This window comes from Trachinotus anak, unplaced genomic scaffold (genome assembly GCF_046630095.1).
Source record: "Trachinotus anak isolate AG129_WGS33_773 ecotype Australia unplaced genomic scaffold, CSIRO_AGI_Tana_v1 ptg000013l, whole genome shotgun sequence".
Taxonomy (NCBI): Eukaryota; Metazoa; Chordata; class Actinopteri; order Carangiformes; family Carangidae; genus Trachinotus; species Trachinotus anak.
In genome coordinates this window covers 28,374,404-28,398,209 of record NW_027273864.1, presented here as the reverse complement: position 1 = coordinate 28,398,209, position 23,806 = coordinate 28,374,404, and the positions used below count along the sequence as shown (strand labels likewise).

Here is a 23,806-nt window from a genome sequence, read left to right as displayed (position 1 = left end):
CTCTCAGTGTGTGTTTCTCAGCGGTTTCCTCTGGCTTTGAAAAAGGTGATGTAACATTTACACATTCTGTAGTTAAATGACCCCACAGCAGCTCGTTCAGCTGTTTCACCTGCTGGAGGCTGTAAGGTTGGGATGTATTGTTTTCACATTGGACCTCAGCGTTCCCTTTCACTTCTGTGAAATGGAAAAATACAAGTTCATGTTCCCACTTTGACCTCATGTCTTTATAAGTGACAGCTTGGCTCATTTCCTCTTCTCTCATGCCTCATACCGCTGTAGGTTTTGCAGAACAGGAACCTGCGGTTAGGATGAACAGTTCTTGTAGTGGTTTCTTAAACATCATTTATAATCTAATAAATAATATATGACTGAGAGGAGTTAACCTTCTTCACATGCTCACTCTTATGTATAAATGTTAAACTGTCTCAGTGCTCTTTGAATTAGTGTACATTCAGGCAGTTTTTAAAACATTTCCGTTTTAACTGTCAGAATTTAAAAACAAAAAACAGGAAATTGGAACAAACGGTTCAATTCTGGTGTTTGCAAATGAAGAAAGGTAGTCATGTGGCACGGATGTAAAGGTAAATATTTCAAAATAAAAGCCAGAGGATAGAATGGGCATTCTATGAAGTGCAAAATTATGCAAGCACAGATAGACAGACAATTTGTTTATTATTGTCTATTTAAAGAATTAGATTACATTTTAACCCATTCAATTTTGGGGTTAGATCTGAAATATCTCTGAATTAGATTTTTTGTCTTTGAAGACTGGTGTAGGTACACTCCGTCTCGACCTTGGAGGCTACTAATGTGTAAAATAGCTACATTATATGTAGTTCTGGTTATTTAGCTCTCAATGATTAAATAAACAGTCTAAAAGCTGCCTGCTGCAGATATGATAATGATCAGTACCTTTGGGAGATTGATTTGTCCACTATGTGATGTCTGGCTGAGGACTGATGAATTGGCTACAACCAACAATGAACAACAGCTATAAAAAGTGAACATTAGCTTGATCATATTTTAACTTATTTGGTGAATGGGTGAACAATAATTTAGTAACACGTGGTGACCTCTGCTGGTCACGTCAGGGAAGGACCACACAGTGCATTTTCACTTATTAAATAATTCAGCTAATAATTCACGCTACACAAGTAATTAACACATCTCACACTTTTGATAAAATATTTTTCACATCTTAATGCAAAGCAGAAAAGAGATCTTTATCTGTCCGTCTCTGCTAATTTAGACTAGTTTCAGGGTAAATCCCTGTTTATCCAGAATCCTGTAAAATATAAACCACACAGTTGCTGTGTGAAGTCTTGACTAAAAAAGTACTTTGTGAGGTCACTGACCTTGACCATTGACCTTTGGCCACATTTGTGCCCAATTTGAATGGATTCCCTTGAGGAGCTCCTGAGATATTGTGTCTACAAGGCCAAAACCATATTTTGTGAGGTCACAGTGACCTTGACCTTTGACCTTTGACCACTTAACTCTAATCAGTTCATCCTTGAGTCCAATTGAATGTTTGCACCAAATTTGAAGAAATTCCCTAAAGGCGTCACAGAGATACCACGTCCATGAGAATGGGACGGACGGACAACCTGAAAACATAATGCTGGCCCTGAATGTCGCTGTCGTCTGTGTGCGGCGTGATGGCAAAGAGAGAGATGGATGGTTTAAAACCGAAGAAATGGAAATGCCATGGTTTTTTTCATTTTTAAAAGTTATATTTTTTTGGGGCTTTTTATGCCTTTATTAGAGATCAGTAGAGACTGACAGGAAAGGGGGTAGAGAGAGGGGATTGACATGCAGGAAAGAGTTAGACCGATCGGGAGTCGAACCGGCGACTGCCTGCCAAGAGCGTCTTGCGCTCAAATGGTATGCGCCCTAACCACTCGACTACCAGGCCACCCCCATTTTTAATGTAAAATGAGAAAAAAACAAACTGCCTGGACGTACACAGACTTTAGGGCTCTGTGTGCAGGGAGCCCATCTGCTGTGAAGAGATTAGACTAAAACTACAGGACGATCTCTTGGTGAAGATCACACTGTTGGCTGCAGCTCTAACTGTGACCTTTATTTGTCCTCAGTCACATTGACCCTCTTTGGTTTCAATTACACTGAGAAACACCCTGAGTGTCAGTGTGAGTGTGTGTGTGTGTGTGTGTGTGTGTGTCAGCACCTGTGTGATCCAACTCACCTCTAACCCTGTGATAACAGGAAAAGGACTGACTGGAGTCTGGATGCAGGCCACACCCTGATTAAAGGTGAATTCCACTGTTTCCACTCCGATGATAGTCCAACAGGATCCGTCGTTCAGCACCACTCTGCTGGGGTCTCTGACGCTGGAGGGAGCCTGGGAGGACGGAGGAGACGTTTGAACGGAGGAACAGAGGAAGAAAGAGGGAGAGAGAGAGAAGGTGTGATTAGTGCGGCCAGGTGGAGGACAGATGACAGAGAAGGTTGTGATAAGAGGAGGGTGGAGTGGGGACAGAGAGAGAGGGAAGGCAGTGGGAGGTGGTCTCACCTGGTACTGTATGATGGCGTCATTAGACAGACACAGGTAGGCATGAGGATTGTCTCTGAACTGGAAGGCGCACTTGTGGAGCTGAGAAACCGGCTCGTCAATGTCTAAGATGGCGTACTGCTTGTTGACCTTACGAATCACCTGGTGGCATTTAACAAGACAAATGAAGGGCAAAACCAATAATCAATTAAATACATTTATTTAATATAAGTATTAATTTATATCTAATCTAAATATTTTATTAAAGCTACACACACATTATGTTAAGAGGAAGAGAAGTTGTTTAAAGGTCACATAGAGTCTAAAGGTAGATGTCCATGTGTTTGTGATTATAAAGCAGGTCTAGGTTCTATATTAATACTGTGAAAGTATCAGAGCCTCAGTCCACAGAGAAATGCACACAGCCTGTATTCAGAAACTGAGCCTTAAAACCAGCCGTCAGGACTTCTGGAACTTTGTAATGTCACAACAAAGCAGTCATCGCTGCAGAGAGAAGCCTGAGAGAGGAGATGTAAAACGACACTGAGATATTTTTGGTTTCTTAAAACCACAAATACATCTTCTTGTGGATATCAACACTTCAAATAAAACGCAGAAAATGTACAAAATACAGGACCTTTAAGATCAGGAGTCAGGTCAAAGGAAACTGTAGTTGGCTGGCTGAGATAACAAAAGGCTCCCAAAAACAACAAAGCTGAAATGTACGGTAGAAGAGCAGCAGAAATAACACAGCTGCAGTTAGCTGACACAGAGGATTTAAAGCTGCACAATCTGTTCATCAACCAGGTGGTCTGTACGTCGCTGGAGGCTACACAATCAGGCTTCTGGTATCTCCAGGCCTTGAGCCCCAACCCTAGGAACTAACAACGCTCAAACACACCCTAACCTGCACCGCACACAGAATATTAAACAGCTTTTTCTCCTATTTAAGTCTTTTCACAGCTGCTGATGCGGCTGAACTTTTTGCTCTATACATCTTCCTTCACCTTTTCAGGCCTTGGACGTCGACCACAACCACACAACCAAACCGAGCTGCTTGTCACGCAAGGAAAAATCCTCGATCTTCAAACAAACCAAGCAGCAAGAGGCCTCAACTATAAAAACATATAGAGGTGTAGGGTGCAGCTATACCTCCACCTTCTACCACCAGGCCGGCAGCTGAGGTTGTTATGACAGCAGTCTAGGAGGTGCTGAGAAAGGGTCTGCTCAGCGAAATGTGGGGGATTCTGCTGAGAGGTTCGTCTCAGTATAACTTTAAGTGGATGATGGGAGGAACAATAACAGTAGTTTTGGGATTAGCAGGTTATGTAACAGCTGCACAGACACATCTGTAAGACACACAGGGTGAGAGTAGTGATTATACCTTTGACTTTGTGATTGAAACATGAAATAATGAGGTGAGACAGCTGCACTCCAGAGCGTGAGAACCTTTTTCACTCTCCTGTGGTTGTAAAGAATCATAAAAGGCAAATTTTTCATAAGAGGTTTCAACGCAACCACTGTTGTTATTACTTTGTCGATGGGAAAGATCAACTTTCCCTGCATCAGTGCTGCACTACACAGTCAAACCAGGTTAAAAGAAAGAGGTGGTGGGAATTTAGTGTCTTGCTCAAGAACACTTCAGCAGGGTGTGTATTTACAGTGATAGGGATTTAAACACTGATTCTCAGAAAATTAGCAGCTTTTCTAATTACCTCATTGTTACTGAACTGACCTGCGTTTTCAGGACAGACAGTAAGACTGAGTTCATCAGGGTCATTTTTATATTTAAGGCTCCATATTATATAAAGGTAGATGTCCATGTGTTTTTGATTATAAAGCAGGTCTAGGTTCTATATATATATATATATATATATATTTTTTTTTTTAAAGTTATTTTTTTGGCTTTTTAGTGCCTTTATTGGATAGAGTGACAGGAAAGTCAGGGAGAGAGAGGGGATGACATGCAGCAAAGGGCCACGGGTCGGATTCAAACCCAGGGCCGCTGCCTTAATGGTATGCGCTCTACCAGGTGAGCCACTGAGGTGCCCCAGGTCTAGGTTCTATATTAATACTGTGAAAGTATCAAGGCCTCAGTCCACAGAGAAATGCACACAGCTTGTATTCAGAAACTGAGCCTTAAAATCAGCCGTCAGGACTTCTGGAACTTTGTGATGTCACAACAAAGCAGTTACTGCTCCCAAACATGCCCTGAGCCCCGCCCACCTGGACCAAATAAAACACCAGAAAAGGGTAAAATATGGGACCTTTAATCAGATTCTTCTTTTTATGTGATTACTAAATTACTAGAGGACGTCAATATAAATATATTATAATATATATAATACCTGAGACAAAATATTTGAAGAGTTTTGTATTAATTTATCAAAATTATATAAAAGACAAAACCAAAGCAGAGTGTGTACACAGTATGTATGCTATAAATACCAAAATAATAGAACTATAGAGCTTAATTTTAATGCTTAAGAAAGCATTGTGTGTGTGTGTGTGTGTGTGCGCGCGTGTGTTACCATGGGTGGCAGAGCTAGTCCAGACTCGGTACACACTAACTGGACCACACAGCCGTAACAGATGAAGCCTTCGCTCAGCACAAAGTCCCCTTGGTCAGCACGCTGTTCCTCCACTGCACACACACACACACACACACACACACACACACACACACACACACACACACACACACACACACACACACACACACACACACACACAACTATGTATGAATATTCATTTATATTAATGGACAAACTTCGACTAAAACACATACATCTTGTCTTTACAGGGTCAGTAGAGTTTCCTACTGTGATTTACTTGGGAAACAACTGATAATTAAGACAAAAAGAAGGTGAGCGTGTGTGTGTGTGTGTGTGTGTGTGTGTGTGTGTGTGTGTGTGTGTGTAGAGAGGAGCGTGTAGACAGATGAATGACTGAGGTCTAGGTTTGGTGGTGGGAGGTCCGTGCACACCGAGCACTGTGTTAAATAAATAACCTCACAGATCTCGACAGGCTTTTCCAGACGTGTGTGAGGGAAACACTGGTGAATACCTGCTCACAGTGACTGTATTTATGCAGGGTGGCCGTGTGGTGAGAGAAGCTGTCTGGTGATTGGACGGTATGAGTTTGATGCCAGTGATGACCACAACACTTGGGCGACGTCCAAGATTTAATATCTTGATACAGAACCCAAATATCACGATACAGGATAATATCGCAGGATTGTTGTATTTTATTATTATATTATTGTATTCTATGTTTTTGGTTTTATAATATTATAAGTGATGCAATTCATGGTTTTATTTGTCACATGCTGAGATACAATGTACAGTAAGAAACTGAAATGAGGGTCGGACTCAGCAAATATTAAAAAAAATAATATTGATATAAAAAATATTGCATATGGGGGGAAAATCACAATATTAGATATTAATGAATATTGGTCCAAGCCTCATGACCACTGTTCATCCCTGTGTCAGTCTCTTGACTCCTGCACCATGGAGATGTGATACCTCTGGTTATACAGGTGACAGAAACTGCCACCACAATTTTGGCGTCGTCAGCAGGTCCACTCATGACAGAGGTCATCTGATACTCGGTGCTGACAGTATAGATTGTGCACAACTAGAGTCTGGGACCTCGACTTCCCTGACAAAACAAAATAAAAAGGGCCTGACGCCTGAGGACCGGAGCTGGCTGGTGGCTTGACAACACTGTCTTTCTGGTAACTGCTACTTAATTTGGTTGATTGAATAAGATTCTCACCACTGACGGGTGTGTTGTGACAGACGTGGGTCCATGTGTTGTGATTCCACTGAGGAGATAAATCTCACTCATGTGCAATGTTGCTTCGCTGCCTGCACTTGTGAGGACTTGCTAACATTATCAGCAGGTTTGTAGGAAAACAAAGCAGACCTATAACAAACCAGGGTTCTGCTCTTTAAACACGGCTGTGGCCACACAGACAGTGAGGAGATTCAAGCAGCCACTTATGAGCTAGTTTATAGCAGAAAAAGCAGTTTTTGCTGACAGTATGTGTGTTGTATCAACATCACACACCAACAAGAATCTGTTTATGATTTAGAAAAAAATCATTCAGTGTGTTTTCTGTAAGAAAATTAGATTTTATGGGATATTAGATTCATAAAAACATCTGTGTTAGAATTAAAGTCAAACTGACTACACTGTGACCTTTACAGCACACAGGGCATAAATCAGTGTGTGAGTAAGAAGCTGTGAACACACACAAGTTGTGACACACACGTTTACCCATGGTGATGGTGAAGGCTGTCCACTGCCGCGCGCTGGCGACAAACGCTCCTCTGTCCACTGAGAGGTAACGAGTGCTGACCGTCTGAGAGCGCAAACGGTTGAACAGAGCTACTCTGGAGCACGAGGAGATACACACTGAAAACACACAAACAAAGACACACTGATACTGATACACATACACAAACACACACTGTACACCACAGTACAGGGATTCAGAGTTAAGCCCTGTTTTGCCTGTGACAAAGAGCATTTTATTGGTTTTTCTTAGCATCATGACACACACAAACACACACACACACAAACATTCAAACACACACACACACACACACACACACACACACACAAACACATACACACACTCCCACAGAAACCTGAGCGATCTGATGTCACCTGATCTGCAATCTCAGCTGTCAGGATGATGTCTCCTTTTAGTTTGTGTGTATTTGTGTGTGTGTGTGTGTGTGTGTGTGTGTGTGTGTGTGTGCGCTTGTAGGTTGTGGATGCCTGAATCAGACCCTGTGACCTGCAGTGACCTGAGAGTGCAGAGAGTTATGACACGTAATGACCAGCCACCAGTCACTCAGCTAAACCTGGGACCAGACGACTGAAAGTCATTTTTACACAGAAGAAGAAATCAGAGATGAAACATCATCAGTTTATAAACGTGTGTAGATTCAATTAAACTACAACAAATGTAGAAAAATTACCTGATATTAGCACCAGCAGTGTTATATGAAAAAGACTGAAAGTTAAAAACTGTCAGATACTGGGTTCAAACAGAAATGCTCAGATTAAAGATGATGAAAATCAAGTGTTTCATCTTGTTAATGTCCATATGATTTTTTATATAATACAAGACATAATCAGTCAAGACCATGACTGAGAATTTCCACCTTGAACTGCAGTGAACCAATGACAGTCTCATAAAAACAGATTCAGACACCCAGGGATTCATGTGTCATAGAACCTAAGGAACCAATCCTGTCAACTTGCAGGGACAGGGGGCGGGGCTAAATAAACCTGAAACCTTGTCAGTACAGAGAGCCAGAGTTTGCATTAGCACAACCACTAACACTGTGTCAGCCACTGCCAGTTACAAGCTAACAAACAACATAAACAAATAAAAGATGCTAACTACGCTAACTGTTCTGATCCGTCTGCTAGTCTCTGATTCTGGTCTCAACAGACTCCTCATCTGAGTCTGGGTCTGACTGAGGCTCAAACATGAGGCTGAGTCTCTCTGATGTTTCCTCCTCTAACCATCTTGATGCTCTCTTTCACCTGGACACCTGGAGCAAGCAGGTGGTGGGCGGGGCATAAGGTCTGATCCAGGAGTCTCAATGAGGAAGTTAAGTGTAGATGAGCTTCTTCTTATTCTGGGAAAGTGGTCTCAGACTTTTGGAGACCACTGTTTATAATATAAACATAATTGACAGGCTTAGAGACAGATATATATCTATGTAACATACTGTATGTCTACATGTATATATAAACATACATACTTGTTTGGGCTAGACATATACGCCAATATATGAAGTTTTTCCAATTAGTTTCAAACAGGTTTCATATATAATCTATACTGTATATATACATATATGTGTTTTTATTTTATATGTACATATATTTTTTATATAGAAATGTAACATATGTATATATATTACATTTGGATATGGGTTGGTTGGCTGCAGTAACTCACTGCAGTCTCTGCTGGTTGCCTCACTCTGATGTCAGGACTCACGTATAAATGCTAAATAATAAAATTAATTTGCTGAACTGAAAAATGGGAGAAAAGAGGGAAACATATAAAATCGTGACTCACAGTCGGCGTTCTTCATGGACTGTCTCTTTTGCGAGGGTTTGGAGATGACTTTGATCATTCTGCTCTGGAAGGAACCCACTTCCTGTCTGTTGCCCAAGAAGAGTCGCAGCAACAGGCGGAAATGCTTCCTCTTGTCCTGGTCAGAGATGAACAGGGACTTGGCACAGGCAAACATCTGCTGCAGAAACATGGAGACCGAGTTTTACTCCACTGTCCCCACAGTCCGAACGATGTGATCCTGGCGCTCTGTGCAGTAACGCAGATGCAGGATGTCTGTTTGTTGTGTTTACTCCCTCAGCAGTGAACACACACAATGTGTTTACAGGAGTGTAGTTTTTCTGTCAGACGTGACTGTTTGTGGAGTCCACAGTCATCTGTAACCAAGGAGGTGCTTGTCTTGTCTGGGTAAACACACAGAGCTGTCTGTCGCTCACACACAAAAGGCCTCAGGTCTGAGTTTAGCAGCAGTTTAGGATCTCATCACTCACTCATCTACGGCTGCTGGTCCAGCCCTGAGACGATTAGTCAATCAAAGCTCAGATTTATCACCAACAGTGTTTTTTACAGACATAAATCAGAAAATTAAGTTTTAATTTAAATTTGTTTATCATTGGTTTTATCTTCAAAAGGAAATAATTTGAACGTCTGTATTGAAGACTGTCCTCTGGATGTAAAGAAAGTGATAGTGTGTGTGTGTCAGTGTCGCTTTAGATGAGGAAATATATATTTGGATTAAGTGCTTCAGTGCTGTAACCCTCAAACAGACAGGTGATGATCCTACAGTACAAACGAAGCACAGAAGGGAAAACGTCACTGTGAAGACTGAAGGCAGCTTTCATATGTCTGATAATTATTAACCCTTTAAATTCTACAAATCTATGATCCTGTCAATATTGATCTGTATTCATTCATTAGGACAAAGAATGAATACTCTCACGTCATCGCACATCACTGATCTCCAGGGGCCGGTTGCACAAAACACCTTAAGTTATCGAGTTAAGTATGACATTTAAGGTTTTTTTTCTCTTTGGCTGAGGGGGTTATTTAAGGGTGTTGTACAGAATCTCTTAAAAGATTTCCTTAAGGAAAAAAATGAAGTATTTGCATCAGTGAAAGAGATTTTACAGCAGTGAAATTCTACTGTTTCCATGGAGACTGTTGATTTACTTTCATTAGCACTTGTTATACCTGTTATCACTTTTGGGGAGCTAATAACATTAAAGGAGTGCACTGCTATCTCATCCTCAGGTGGTTTTGACAGGAACTTCACCACAGTGTTCAGCAGCCGGTCAGAGTCTTTAAACCCGGTGAGTGACCCGGCACACCGCTGATCTGTGGACACGAAACACCTCAACTATACCTGACCTGAAAGATCACCTGGTATAAAACCGTAGAGCAATCAGAGCTGTGGAAAGTCAAAGGATCCAGCTCTAAACACACAAATGAACTGACTGCCTGTTAAACCTGTAATCTGTGTAAAATCACCTCCTCATCATTATGGTATTCATTGATTTCCTTCATTCATCCCCATAAACTCAGCCATGTTGCAGTAAAGACAGAGTCAGAGGTACTTTTAGTTTTTTCCTTACTTTGGTTGCTAAGGTCTTTTGTGCAACAGTTTAACCGACTTTAAGTGATTCCTTAAGATTAAGACTAAGATAAAGAGAAAACCTTAAATACTTCAGTGACCATTTTAAAGAAACCTTTAAAAACTCAGAAAAGAAAATCTTAACTTAAGTTGTTTTGTGCAACCAGTCACTCCTGTCTGGGGAGGCACTTAGACAATAATTAACTGGGACAAAGACCAGTTTAAACTTTAGAAAACTGGTGTGTTTCTCAGTGAAGGAGGCTGAACGACCGGCGACAAAAACAGACCAGTAAAACACAGCAGAAAGGTATGTACATGGCATGAGATCTCACACACACACACACTCACACGCACGCATGCACGCACACACGCACGCACACGCACACACACACACACACACACACACACACACACAGGTCTCTTACCCTGGAGTTTGGCTGCTCATCGAAGATCAGTTTGAATGTGTCGGCCTGAGACTGAGTGGAACTGTCCAGACACATGTAACCACACACTCGATACACAGAGTCTCCATAACCAGCGGCTGGAGGAGGACGACAGGTGGGGAGGAGAGAAAGAATAACAACGGAGGGATGAATGGGGAGAAAGACAAAGGAGGAACAGAGGAAAGAAGAAAAATATGAAATGAAGAGAGGAGGTGGAGAGGGATGAAGAGCAGAGCCGATCAAACACAGAGTCAATGTTTTCTCACCTTTCAGATGGTCCTGCATGACCCTCCATCCACGGCCGCTGATGTAAACACAAGGAGGAGGGCAGAAGAACCTGCAGGTGATGTAACATCAATTTAAACAACAGATCACACGTTTTATGTCCATGAACCTGAACTGTGTTGGGTTGAAATATTTATGTTAATAAAACCTCTTTCTGAACGGCTCTGAAACTGCACTTCAGTCCTTAAAACTGATGAGTAAAGTTCCCTTTAAATCACATGAATCTCTTAGAAAACACATGAAAGGCCAGTTTACCGTAGAGGTGTCAAACGTGCAGTGCCCCGACACTGAGCTGTACCTGTATTGTGAGGCTGTTACATGTGTGCTCAGCTAACTGAATCTCTGAGAAGAAATCTCTCCACAGAAGCATCCACTAACCTTTTCTCGTTGCCATAGGACTTCTGAGCCACCTTGGCATGCAGGATGACAATGCTCTGGTCTGCATGGGCTTCTCTTCCTGGTTCCCTTGTTGTTCCCAGTAATTGACAGCCTTGAACCCCGGGGTCCAGTCCCCTGATTGGACAAGAAAGCTGTGTGTCACAAACGTATGTGTGTGGGTTGTGGAAGTATTACCAGAGCCAGATAATGCGGCGGTTCCTCATGACAGTGAGTTGTTTTCCATCATGTAAGTAATTCAGTTCATGTAAACCTTGCAGGTATCTGATTACAAGACAGTATTAAACCTTTTAAAAACTTCACCTGATGATGGCTCAGGAGGAAAAGTCAAGGGTTCACCAAAATCATTAGGGTTCATCCTCTGGCAACTACGAATATCTGTACAAAATGTTGTGCCCATTGAACTAATGCATGTTGAAGTATTTGGTTTACAGTCGAGTGTGAAGTGGTTGGAATGAGGGTCAGCACCTCCAAGTCTGAGGCCTTGGTTCTCTTGTGGAAACCGGTGGATCACTCTCTTCGGGTTGAGATGGATTTTCTTCCCCAAGTAAAAGAGTCTAAGTATCTTACGGTCTTGTTCATGAGTGAGGGTTGGACAGAGCAGAAGACTGAGAGGTGGATCAGTGCAGCATCAGCAGGGATGTGGGTTATGTACTGGACTGTCGCGGTGAAGAGGGAATTGAGCCGGAAGACAAAACTCTTGAACACTTGATTTACCGCTCAATCTTCGTTCTGACCCTCACCTGTAGTCATGAGCTCTCATGACCAGACAAGTGACTGAAATGACTTTAGGGTAAGGAGCTCTGTCCTTCACGTCAAAAGGAGCCAGTTGAAGTGGTTTGGGTATCTGGTTAGGATGCCTCCTGGGAGACTCTCATTGGAGGTTTTCCAGACATGTCCAACTGGCAGGAAGCCTTGGGGTAGACCCAGAACATGCTGGAGAGATCTCTATATAGCTCATCTGGGATCCCCAAGGAAGAGCTGGAAAACACTGCTGGAGAGATGGACGTTGGGTCTACTTTGCTTGACCTGCTGCCCCCATGTCCTGACCTGGATGAGCAGAGGAAAATGGATGGTGGGATGTTGAAATGTTTCACTAGAAGAGTGAAAACTTTGACCTGCTGCTGGCACTAGAGAAAACGTCAGAGGATCACCAAAGTCAGTAGGGTTCATCCTCCGGGGGAACATGAATGTCTGAGCAAAGTCTCACGGCCAGTCCATCCGATATTTGTTGAGATATCAACAGATACCAACAGACCAACACTGCTATGTAAAGAACCATGAGCCGTAACAGGACCAACAACATGGCTAAACAGCTGCAGGTGTCACTGGGTCACTCAATGTGCCAAAATGGAAGAGAAATAAACCTCGCAAGTTTTTGTATATTATTATATTGTTATTATTTATCTTTCCTAAATATTTGTTATTGCAGTTTCTCACAGCTTTCCTGTTCTCTGCACTGCCACTTTGCTACTGCAACACTGTGAATTTCCCCATCTTATCTTATATTCCCCGACCAGCTCTTCTTATAGATCCGTGGTCTGTCTCTCTTGTGATGTGACGAATTTCATCGAAACAAATGAGCGATGGCTGAAACACTCCAAACAAGTGTAAGTGGTTTAAGTGCTGAGAAAGTCTAACACTCAAGTTTCTCAGTTTGTGTCGTGTTGGCACCTCAGACTAAACACACAGTCACAGTATCGTCTCCAGACACTACACCCATCTTCATAATGCACTTAGCAGCAGTGAGACATAAACAGAGATGCTCCACAGATAGTTTCCGATGTGACAGGAGACGCAGGTATATGGAAGGATATGGTAACGCTGCTTTACTGACACATTAAACAGTAGAACATTTATTTTTATATCTTCAAACTTCTGTTACATGTGGACCTGCTGCTAAAAACAAATTCATATTATTTTCCACCATAAATGAATATGTTACTGTAACAGAAGGGGGATATTTAAACCCATTTCATTTGTTCAAATTTATTCAGTTATTGTTTCCATCATTCGTTTGCTTTACCTCAATCAAATGTACAATAAAAGGCTTTAACAGTCTTATTCCCTGTCATTAAATCTTGGACAGTAGCAAAATGAACAGCAGGTGAGCCATCGACAGAACAAAGCTTGAGTGAGTGGAACAAAAGGCTCCAGCAGCTGTGGTAACCACCATTCAATTTATACAACGTCACTCATAATCATTTTTCTTTTTCAATCACAATCATAGGTTCAATTCTGAATGCATAACTACCTTTTTTTTTTAAAACTGTTTTTAAAAAATAAAACAAAGTATTCTGTCTATAAATGTGCTTTTACTGTTACTAACCTTACTAAATATTTTCTCACTAACAGTTGAATTCCTTGTATTCGTTGTAAGGAATTATTTTTCCTGCTTGCTACATTTTATGTAATTTACCTTGGAACACGGGACGAAAATGACTCAGATGCTTGAATTAAAATAAATGAATAAATAATGGCTTTAAACTGACATAATATTATTACATTTTTTGCTCATGCCTCTGTCTACTGGCTTGAATGTGGGAAACCCCACACATTAATTCTTCAGTCTGAGCAATTAATTTAAAATTGTTCATTGGCTTTTTTCTACGTTGCTGATTAGAATCAAGCAGAAACACAATCGACAATCTCATCTGTGTGATTAGATTTCAAATGTTCAGCCGAACAGCAGGTAAGTGACTGAAAGAAAAGGAGCGGCCCCGTGTAGCTCTGCTAACAATGGCAGCTGTCACATTAGCCGTTTTCTCTCTGCAGTAACGATGTAATGAGGAGCCAGACGCAGAGTTACAGCCCTGGGGCCCGGGGTCTGGAATGCTGCTCATAATGAAGCCTGTTGACACAAGGGGAGGAGAGGAGGGAACGAAAAGACAGAGCTGAATACTGTGACCGATGACAACAAAAATAAACTGAAACAAAGGATGGAGAATTAGGACATGAATAAACATGTACATGACATTAATAAACATATATACTGTAAAATATTAACCAAGATGAAACAAAGATCTTCCACCAAAAAAGATTGAAATACACATCTCTAGTTATTTTTTACAGGAATAGTGCCACAGTTTAGGACGCATTTGTTTTTCTGCCCCACTGAGAAATACTCACAACACATAACACCGCCTCCTAACATACAGTGAGCGAACTCACACTTCTCCGGAGTTTTAGTTTGAAAACTCTGGGGTGGCGTTGTAGTCTGGAAGGGCCAAAACTGAAAACTTAGGAAACAATGACACAGACAGCCACTGTCGCTCCATGATCGGGTCTCATCAGAATAACAGGTCACAACGTTACTGACCTTGTTGTCTAAGCAACTGCAGAGTGGACAATCTTCTTCCTGTTTACACCGGCTCACACATGCTCAGTGTACGTGAATGGTCATGTACGTGTGCGTTTTCAGGTGTGATAGTTTGGACACAGATCGTTTCTGATATGGAGCTAAACAGTCAGAGATCATAATTTAATTTTAAAATGCCGTTTTAAAATGAAATGTAGTATTGAAGACGTAACTTGCTGGTGATGTAGCACTATGATGAGAGGAGGGAATTACATGTTTTTTTAGTGGCACTTGTGGAATTTGAGTCACTTCCTCAGCTAGAATGATTATTTTAATGATTTGTAAATTGTTATATTTTATAAAAGTTAATTACATAGGCTGGAACAAAGAGTGATATTGATTACAAGATTCTGTCAGTAAGTGTCAGAATAATGGAGTTACCTTAATAACTAGCATCTAGCTACTACTCAGGTTTAAATTCATAGATATCAATCTAAACCAGTGGTTCCCAACCTGTGGGCTTGGGTCAACTGGTGGGCCACGAAGGTATTGCAAGTGGGCCAACAAATCATTTGTAAAACTGTACAATTTTGGAGTTATTAAAAAAAATCTAATATACTATATATATATATATAAAAACTACAATGAAATGATCTTTAAAAACTTTAAAAATACTTAAAAACTTCTTTCATTGTTTTTTTCCCCTCATATTAATGCCTATCTCTGTGATGAGCCAATGATAGGAACTTTCATGTTGACGCTGGCCGGACCACATCCTATACTTGTTTGCTATCTCAGTCTGATTGTGACTGCATGACTGAAACTCCACTACACACACTAAGAAAAAAAACCTCTTCTTTTCATGTTTAACAAGTGTCAGTAAATTTAGCTTCATGTGGGTGTGAGTGTCAGGGAGAGAAGAGCAGGGTGACTCCGTAAAGCAGCAGGGTCCTGGCTTTAACAAGAACAACCCAGTAACACACAAACACAGTACCCACTGCTGATCAGACACACACAGAGGCTAAGTGGGGCAAAACTAAACGACAAGGTTCATGTTCTCCTCTGCTCATAAAAACCAAACAAAAAATTTAACGTCTCTTCAGGTTATTCAGGCTGAGCCGAATCAGGCTCCTCTGGATTCATCTAATGTCTGTTTTGACATGAATGAGACTCATTTCATACAGTTTTGGTTAAATAAGACAAATGCAGTATTTAGGTTGACCTGTCCTGTGACAGTCAAACCAGGCTGCAGGTATTTTTTAGAAAAGTTTGTAGAAATATTTTTGGACCTTTCTAGAAAGGTTTAGTGCAGACAAACTGAGCTTTGCATTGTGCTGTCGGTGGCAGATTCTTGTTTTCTCTATTGTTTTCTCGTCTATTGATTAATAAAAATGAAGCCAGTGACTGACAGGTAATTAAAAAGTGATTATTAAAAGTGAAAAACTTACATGTGGATTGAACTAAACAATCTGAATACTGTGCACTAAGCTACAAACCAAAAACCTGTGTGCAAAGTCTCCCTGGTCCTCACTGAATGGTACCTTTGACGTATCTTTGTAGACTTACCCAGATGTTAGCATCACTCTGGTTCCCTCGACAAAAAGCCAATGAGATTTTTACATCATCTTTTTGAATTACTGCAGACACAGACTCAACTGCCTCGTTGAGTATAAACACAATGTTATAAGGGTGGACTGGTGTGCAGATCGTTTTTCATGTTTGGTGTGATGATGTTTAACGTCCCCGACAACCTCTGTAGTCTCATTTAGCCACTTGTTAGTAACAGGCCTTTTTTTAAAGATGTGAAAGCTTAAAGAAATCATGACTGGGGTAAGATTCCAGGACGAGGGAACGGGAGGTGACACAATGCAACCCATTTCAAGGTTTTAGGACTCATTCCTGCAGAACTCGATACAACACAATGGTTCATGTATTCAGAGGAGGAGAGTCTCTTCTGACTGTTTTCTTCAAATATGAGGGGGATCCCACTGCCCCTGTACATCTCTCTCCACAGTTCACAGTTCACACTTGACTGACTGTGTGTGTGTGTGTGTGTGTGTGTGTGCACGCGTGTGTGCGTGTGTGGTCAGTCACCAGGGTGCCACCACTGGACTAAATTAGACCTTCCCTCTTCAAAGGTCAAAGGTCAGTGTGTCAGGAGCTCAGACCTTCTGGTATTTCACAGTGGGAACACAGAATGGACTGAAGACAGAACGGGGGGAAGGGAGGAGAGGAATTCACTTTCACCTCCAGAGAAAGTGCATCTCCAGGTCCACAGTTTGTTCAAGTTGTCGATGAATGTTGTAATGACTGCAATCATCGTTGGGTTTGTCAGTGAGCACGACTCCACAGGTGTCAGTGCAGTAAAAATGGATGCAGACAAGGTGTCCTAAAACCTTCTGTCACCTGCCTAGACAGAGTCACCACGGTGATCCAACATGTCTTCACCAGCAGCAGCTTTGACGCAGGAAACTGGCTTTAGTGGCCTGTTCCCTAGTGAGGCCCTTTCCACCAATGGAATATCACCGCTGGCTTCTTCATCTTTTGGTTTTCGGACACAGGAGTCTGTTACATAAATGTTTGTAATGGTTTTATTTAGAAATGACATGACATCAGCAGCATTTCTGTGCCACCAACTGATGATGAGCATCATCAGAGCAGCTGCATGTTTAAAAAACAGAAAACACTTACAGGGCTGCCAGTCAGTTGGACCCTGTAAGTGTTTTCTGTTTTTTTCTTCATGGTGTTTTTGGCTGTTTATTTGGGGTATTTGTCCCTTAGCAGAAAAGCAGCTCCCACTGTTGTTGTATTGAGTCAATAGGTTTGTATTTTGCTGACAATATGTTCCTTTTAAAAGATCCCATATTTTACACTTCTCCTGTGTTTTATTTGAAGTGTTGATATCCATAAGAAGACATATTTGTGGTTTGTGGTGAGCTCAGTCAGAGAAACACTCTGAAAAATAAATCACCTGTGATAAAGTCAGAAGCTTCAAATGCAAACCGAGAAAAATAGTTTGCATCATAAAAAAAGAGGTATCTGTGGCTGGATGATGAATCATCAGGTAGGACTTGGATCCAACCATTAGCTCAAGCCATTCCCAGCTCGTGGCTACACCCTGGACAGGTCACCAGTTTATCACATCAGGCAGAACTTCAACTACAATAATAAAACCAGATTTTGTTGCGTCTGTCCATGGCTGCAGATCCTGTGGCTCATTCTGAAGTCCTGACCTATGATGAAGGGCCACAAACAATCCACCATAGCTGCAGATGATTGATGAAGACGAATGAATGCACTTCACACACACCTCGCTGAACATTATCTTGAATAGAGGGTGCTTACATACACATGATGCTATAGAGCGCTGCAGGGATGACATATCTTTGTAGCCCAACCCAGATGTTAGGTTCACCCCGGTTCCCTCGACAAAAAGCCAATGGGATTTTTACATTGTCTTTTGGATTCCTGTAGAAAAACTCTGTGACAAACAACAGTTTATGATACTGACACGTTTTGTTCAGCAGGATTATCTTCACTAATGACGCCACTTTATGATATTTGAAGCCTAAATACAATCACCAAAAGTAAAAAACTGATATTGGGCTATAAACCAACTACACCACAGTCACCACCTCTAAACTCCAACCTGTAGTTTGATTTAGCTCTGAGCTCTTCTACAAAAGCCTTTCCTCTCACAAAGTTAGTGACAGTTTGTAAGAGCGCGAGTAGAAACACAACAAGGCTTTAAAGATGGACCGGTGAGTAGATCGGTTTTCATGTTCAGGATGATGATGTTTAACGTCCCCGACAACCTCTGTAGTCTCACTTAGCCACTTGTTAGCGACCGGCCTTTTTTAACAGACCTTAAAGCTTTATGAAACATGACTGGGGTATTTACTGATGCATTTCATTTTGTAGGGGACCTTATTTTAGTCATTAACCAAAAACCCATTCAAAAAATCCAGACTTCAAGACAGGGAACAGGAGGTGCTAAAACGCTAACTAATTTCCGGGTTTGAGGATCCATTCCTGCAGCTCTCTATTGTAGAGACTCTTGTTGTAATGAACCTGTAGTAAAATGTTATATTGACTTTAATGCAAATATAATCCTGAAGAGTAAAAGAACATTACATTTGAATATAAATACACTAGATTATAGGACATTCAAACACAACATTAAAGCTTCTGACGGATTTTAACCTGAGGACTCGTCAGTGATGCCACCCTGCCTCCGCGCCACGGCCCCCCCGAACCTCCCCGAACCTCTCCGAACCTCCCCGAACCCCTCCGAACCCCTCCAGGCTGCTTCTGCACTTTAGTTTATCACTCCCCGTTGTTTGGATTTCAAAGGCAGGGGGTGGGGTCGCTGCCGTCCCAAATACTTTTCCTCCTGGCATTTTAATACCTACACACCATCCCTCCACCACCTCATTCCTCCAGCGAGTAAAACGGAGGGGAGGTCACGGAGCCACAGAGAGCCAGACACCCAGCGACCTAAAGCCTCTTCACGCCCCCGCACTCATTCCTCACGACCCGCAGAGGGCTGCTCTGAGTCTGGGATAAGCTTCAGAAAAACCCCGATCTCACCTTTCCTAACACGGGACATTGAGTGAGTGTTACGGGACCTTTGAGCGCATCTTACCCGTCCCATCCGATCCCGGTCCTCGGCGCGTCGTGTCCGACCAGGCGCGTCCCCAGGTGAGTGAGCGGGCTGACCGGGTACAACAGAGCGGGGTCTGCCCGGTGGAGTCCTGGAGGGTGCAGCGATGATTCTGACAAGACCAGATTAAAAGAGTCAAACTGTTGACCGGTTCAAAAAGGCGCTGATTGTTACTAATCAAACTAATTAAAACTTTAGGTGACAAATAAAGAGAATAATAGAAGATATTTGCAGCATAATATTAGAAGATCTAAGTGTATGAGGATGCCAATAGTGCTGGAATGATTAATCAGTATTTCATTTTATTATTCATTGATAATTTGGGTGATTTTTTAAGCAGAGACGTGAAGCAATCAGCTGCTTTCAGCTTCTAAAATGTGATTATTTGCTGCTTTTTTATCTGATTAGAAACAGAACAAAATAAAACATTTGCATTCGCTTACTTTGGCTCTGAGACATAGTGATCAGCATTTTCACTCTTGTCTGACATTTTATAGAGAAAACAATGAATTAATGGAGGGAATAATCAGAGCAGCAGAGTTTGGAGGGAGACCATTGAGGGACTGACACATCTGGATTTTCTGGCTTTACTTGATTGGACCCTGTGACATTAATCAGTGGTGTTATAGATATCTTAGTTTTTTTTGTGCATAATTCTGGTGCCTCAGTTGTATGTTTGAAATGAAGAGATGATGAAGGTTCATAGAGATGATAAAATGTCCTGTGAGCTGTTCGTCCTCTGACTCTAAGGAGCATCAAGCTAGAAAAGAGTGAGTGAGAGAGTGAGAGAGTGAGAGAGTGATATAGAGTGCTGCTGTGGGTTCACAATGGTTGCCTGGAGGTGACGCTCTGTGCAGGCGGTCACAAGCAGGCATTCAGGGAGAAAGACATAGCGGTGAGCAGACAGACAGGTAGAAGGTCAAACAGCTGCAGAGACAGCAACAGCAGACTGGTGGGAATACGGACTGAACACAGTCAGACAGGTGGTCAGTGAAACCTGGTCTTACTGAAATAAAGGTGGATTTACTCTGAGCTTGGCCACCTTATAGTCCCAGACCACCTCTGAACTAATGGCCATGTACAACAGTCAGTAACAATGTCGCCTGATGAGTGATGGTAAAAAAAAGAGGAAAACATGACTCATTTTGTGGTTTTAACAATGTTGTGAGGGAGCGATCAGAGGGTGAGTGACCTGTAGTGAAAACGCTGTCGGTCAGAGAAATGATCCTGATCCTCAGTGAAGAGTCTGAGCTCTGCCTCAGGAACAAGCTCAGCTCTGCTCTGAGATTTTTGTGTTGTTCGACCCTTTGTTGAGTTTTTACAGTAAACATCTCAAACATCTGCATTTGCTCAGACTGCCACGTTTTTTTTTTTTTTAAATTTAAAAAACTATTAATTTACCCAGAATTCATGGCAAATGAGCTCTAATTTAGACAGGTTTGTGTGATGGATGAATTAGGACATCTATCTGCCACAGTCAGTCTGTCTGTGTGGATCCGGCGCAGGTAGGTACAGGCAGGTATGCAGACAGATGATGAAGCAGTCAAACAGTAACAGAGTCATTCAGTCACACAGGAAGTCAGGCAGTGAGACAGGCAGGCAGGTAGACAGTCAGTAAAACAGTCAGGCAGTCAGAGAAACTGCTAACAGTAGCAGAGTCAACATCTGGTTCCAATCTAAAGCTACTAACAAGAAGTGCTGTGTTCATCTCAGTATGGGCTCCAGCTGTCACTCAAAACCCAAACCACCTACAGAACCGACCACAGGCCCTCCGCCCGTCTCACTGCACACCTCTCCTCCTGTCTCTCTCCTCCCGTCTCTCACGCTTCACCTCGTTCAGTTTCTATATGTTGCCTCAGTCTGTGTGAACATGTGGTCTCCATCCCAGTCGCTCTCTCTCTCTGTCTAATCTCTGAACCCAGTTTGTTTCCATCTCAGTGTGAATCCAAACTGTCAATCAAACTTACAGAGAAACTACACTCTATATGTAACTCATACTTCTTGACCTACCTGCCTCCTCCTCTTGCTACCTGTTGCTTTAATCTTAGGGTTTGTTTTCCCTCTGAACCCAGATCGAGGGTCACCTTCAGTCACACTCTGAACAATTCACATCAGATGTGGTCGAGAAAATCACAAATCTATTGCAAAATACAAAGAGAGAACTTGGTCTGGAGCTTCTGTTCCTGTGTTTCCACCTTTGACCCATCATCACTGTGTGAATGTGTTGAGATCAGTTCAGAGTTATTAATCCATCAGTTTAATTTTAACACTGTCAAAGCACTGAGGGGGTCAAATTACCCCCAAAGTTCGTCTGTCAGCAGGTCACTATGACCCATAGTTAGGTTCTGTTGCTAGGCGACATCTAGTGGTCGTAGTGATGATGACAGGAGCAAAGGGAAAAGTGCGGTGACGTAGTTTATAGAGCGACAAAGTCCACGTCAGGAGGAGGTTGGGGTGGATGGATGAATATGACGCAGGAGAGCGGTGTTCGATTCCCACGTGACAGTAGCAGTTTATGTTGTTTCTGTTATCCATGACTGTTCGTTGTTATTATTGTAACCATGACAACAAAGATCGTCTAATGTTGAGGAAGTACTTATTTTAACCCAAATCACCATCTTTCCTAAACCTTACCAAGCCATTACCATTACTATTGTAACCATGGTGATGAAGGTAGGTACGCCACTCTTGGTACAGCCCATGTGTTTATTATTGTAACCATGACAACTGAGAACCAGTAGGCTAGGCCTGCTGCCGTAGTGGAGCTATTAGGAGATACTATAAAGGTCGTATCAGGGGGTTTAAAAAAACGACCTGTGTGGTTGTTCAGGTCGGAGGACTGGTTGCTTTACTTACAAGCTGATGTTAGCAAGCATAATTTTTACCATGTTCACCATCTTAGTTTAGCGTGCTAACATTTGCTAATTATCACTAAATACAAAATACAGCTGAGGTGCATTAGTTTTACGGGTATTTGACCATAAACCAAAGTGTTGGATGAATTGAAATTGTGACCTGATGATGGTGCTAGAAGAGAAGTTAAGAGATCACTAAAGTGATTACAATTCATCCTCAGGGGAACATGAATGTATGCACCTGATTTCCATGTAAAAATCCATCATCTAGTCGATGTTGAGATATTTCACTGGATTAGTGAAAACTGAAAAAAGTCATGGGATCGCCAGAGTCAGCAGGATTCATTCCTATGTCATGGAAACTGGTCCAATAGCTGTTGAGATAATTATTTCTGGACCAAAGTGGTGGACTGACCATCCAGCTTAGACAAACATCTGTGCAGCAGAAACATCTTTTTCCTGCTTTCCCCTCAGATTTATCTATCAAACCCTTGGGCCCTCATCTCAACCATGTGGTTGGCAACCAGTGGTCCACAGATTTGGCAGCACCAAAGACTTCCTGTTGACAGTGGTTTGGTGGAGCTTAGCTTCTAACAGAGTCACATCAGTATGTAGTAAAATAACCTGCAGAGAGAAAAGCACATGTGCTCAGTGGGTCTGACAGGGTGTTCCACAGCATCTAATCAACTACCAGGAAATGCTTGATTTACAAGCAGTGTATTGTCAGCAAAACACAAACATATTGACTTAATACAACAACAGTGGGGGCTGCTTTTCTGCCACTGGACAAGAACAAATACTGCAAATGCTCCAAATAAACAGCCAAAAACACCAGGAAGAAACAAAGAGAAAACACTTGCAGGGCCATCAGTCAGTTGTTAAAACATGCAGCTGCACTGATGACGCTCATCATCAGTTGGTGGTAGAGAAATGCTGCCGCCTATAACCTTCCCTTCACCAAACTGAGACTGTCCAACAGGACCTGAGCCAGGGTCAAATATCTGTCATCTGTCACCACTTCTCAACCTCAGGGTCACGACCCTGGCAGGAGGTCGCGGGATGGTTATCAGGGGTCATGAGTCAGATGGTTGATAGAATGTGGAAAAAACTAAGTAAGATATAACTGCAATGTCACATGTGAAATGCTGAATGAACTATTTTGTGTTTTTACATTTAACAATCATGTAGTTTATAGCTCTGATGATTCATAATCATCTATTTCTTATTTTTTTGTTTTTAAATGAAACCACAGTCAGACTGTCCTTCCTAAAGAACAGTTTAATGTAGACTGAGAATCATGTCTTCTACCAGGACAATAACATCCAGTGAGAAGGGAATCTTTCAAACATTATTTTTGAGAAATCTTTATTATTTTATTATTTATTGTGTAAATTTTCTTTCCTTTGCTTTTTGTGAGAATAATTGAATATTGCGTTTATCTTTAGTCTCTAGGTGCATTTCCATTAACCTGCTTAATGTGCAACTTGGAATTGCATATTTTAAAACAAATAAAGGAAACATGAATTTTGAAAAGAATCTTAAAAGTTGCAAAAAAAAAAAAAAAAAAAAAAAGTATACACTTCCATGAGGTGGTTTTTCAGACAATTTGACAAAGCAATGTTTTGTAAAATTGAGTGGAAACACTTTTCACATTCAAGTT

General features: G+C 41.7%; 2 protein-coding genes across 20 annotated transcripts in view; one reads left to right on the top strand and one right to left on the bottom strand.

The window, feature by feature from the left end:
* The window catches only part of rbpjl (recombination signal binding protein for immunoglobulin kappa J region-like), a 64,555-nt gene that overhangs the window by 20,573 nt on the left and 20,176 nt on the right, over positions 1 to 23,806 (bottom strand). For 11 of the 16 annotated variants that reach the window (XM_071494176.1, XM_071494177.1, XM_071494180.1 and 8 more), the window contains 9 exons: positions 19,274 to 19,403; positions 11,313 to 11,447; positions 10,916 to 10,986; positions 10,632 to 10,747; positions 8,619 to 8,796; positions 6,791 to 6,934; positions 5,044 to 5,156; positions 2,534 to 2,674; positions 2,207 to 2,362 (listed from right to left, as the gene is read on the bottom strand). In XM_071494176.1, coding sequence (XP_071350277.1) covers positions 2,207 to 2,362; positions 2,534 to 2,674; positions 5,044 to 5,156; positions 6,791 to 6,934; positions 8,619 to 8,796; positions 10,632 to 10,747; positions 10,916 to 10,986; positions 11,313 to 11,447; positions 19,274 to 19,403 — 1,184 coding nt within the window. The remainder of the gene's footprint in view (positions 1 to 2,206; positions 2,363 to 2,533; positions 2,675 to 5,043; positions 5,157 to 6,790; positions 6,935 to 8,618; positions 8,797 to 10,631; positions 10,748 to 10,915; positions 10,987 to 11,312; positions 11,448 to 19,273; positions 19,404 to 23,806) is intronic. The other 5 variants (XM_071494185.1, XM_071494184.1, XM_071494183.1 and 2 more) reach the window with 4 other exon arrangements.
* matn4 (matrilin 4) overlaps positions 18,938 to 23,806 on the top strand; it is a 29,535-nt gene continuing 24,666 nt past the window's right edge. For all 4 annotated transcript variants that reach the window (XM_071494171.1, XM_071494170.1, XM_071494168.1 and 1 more), the window contains exon 1: positions 18,938 to 19,329. The gene's annotated coding sequence lies outside the window, so the exon portion shown is untranslated. The remainder of the gene's footprint in view (positions 19,330 to 23,806) is intronic.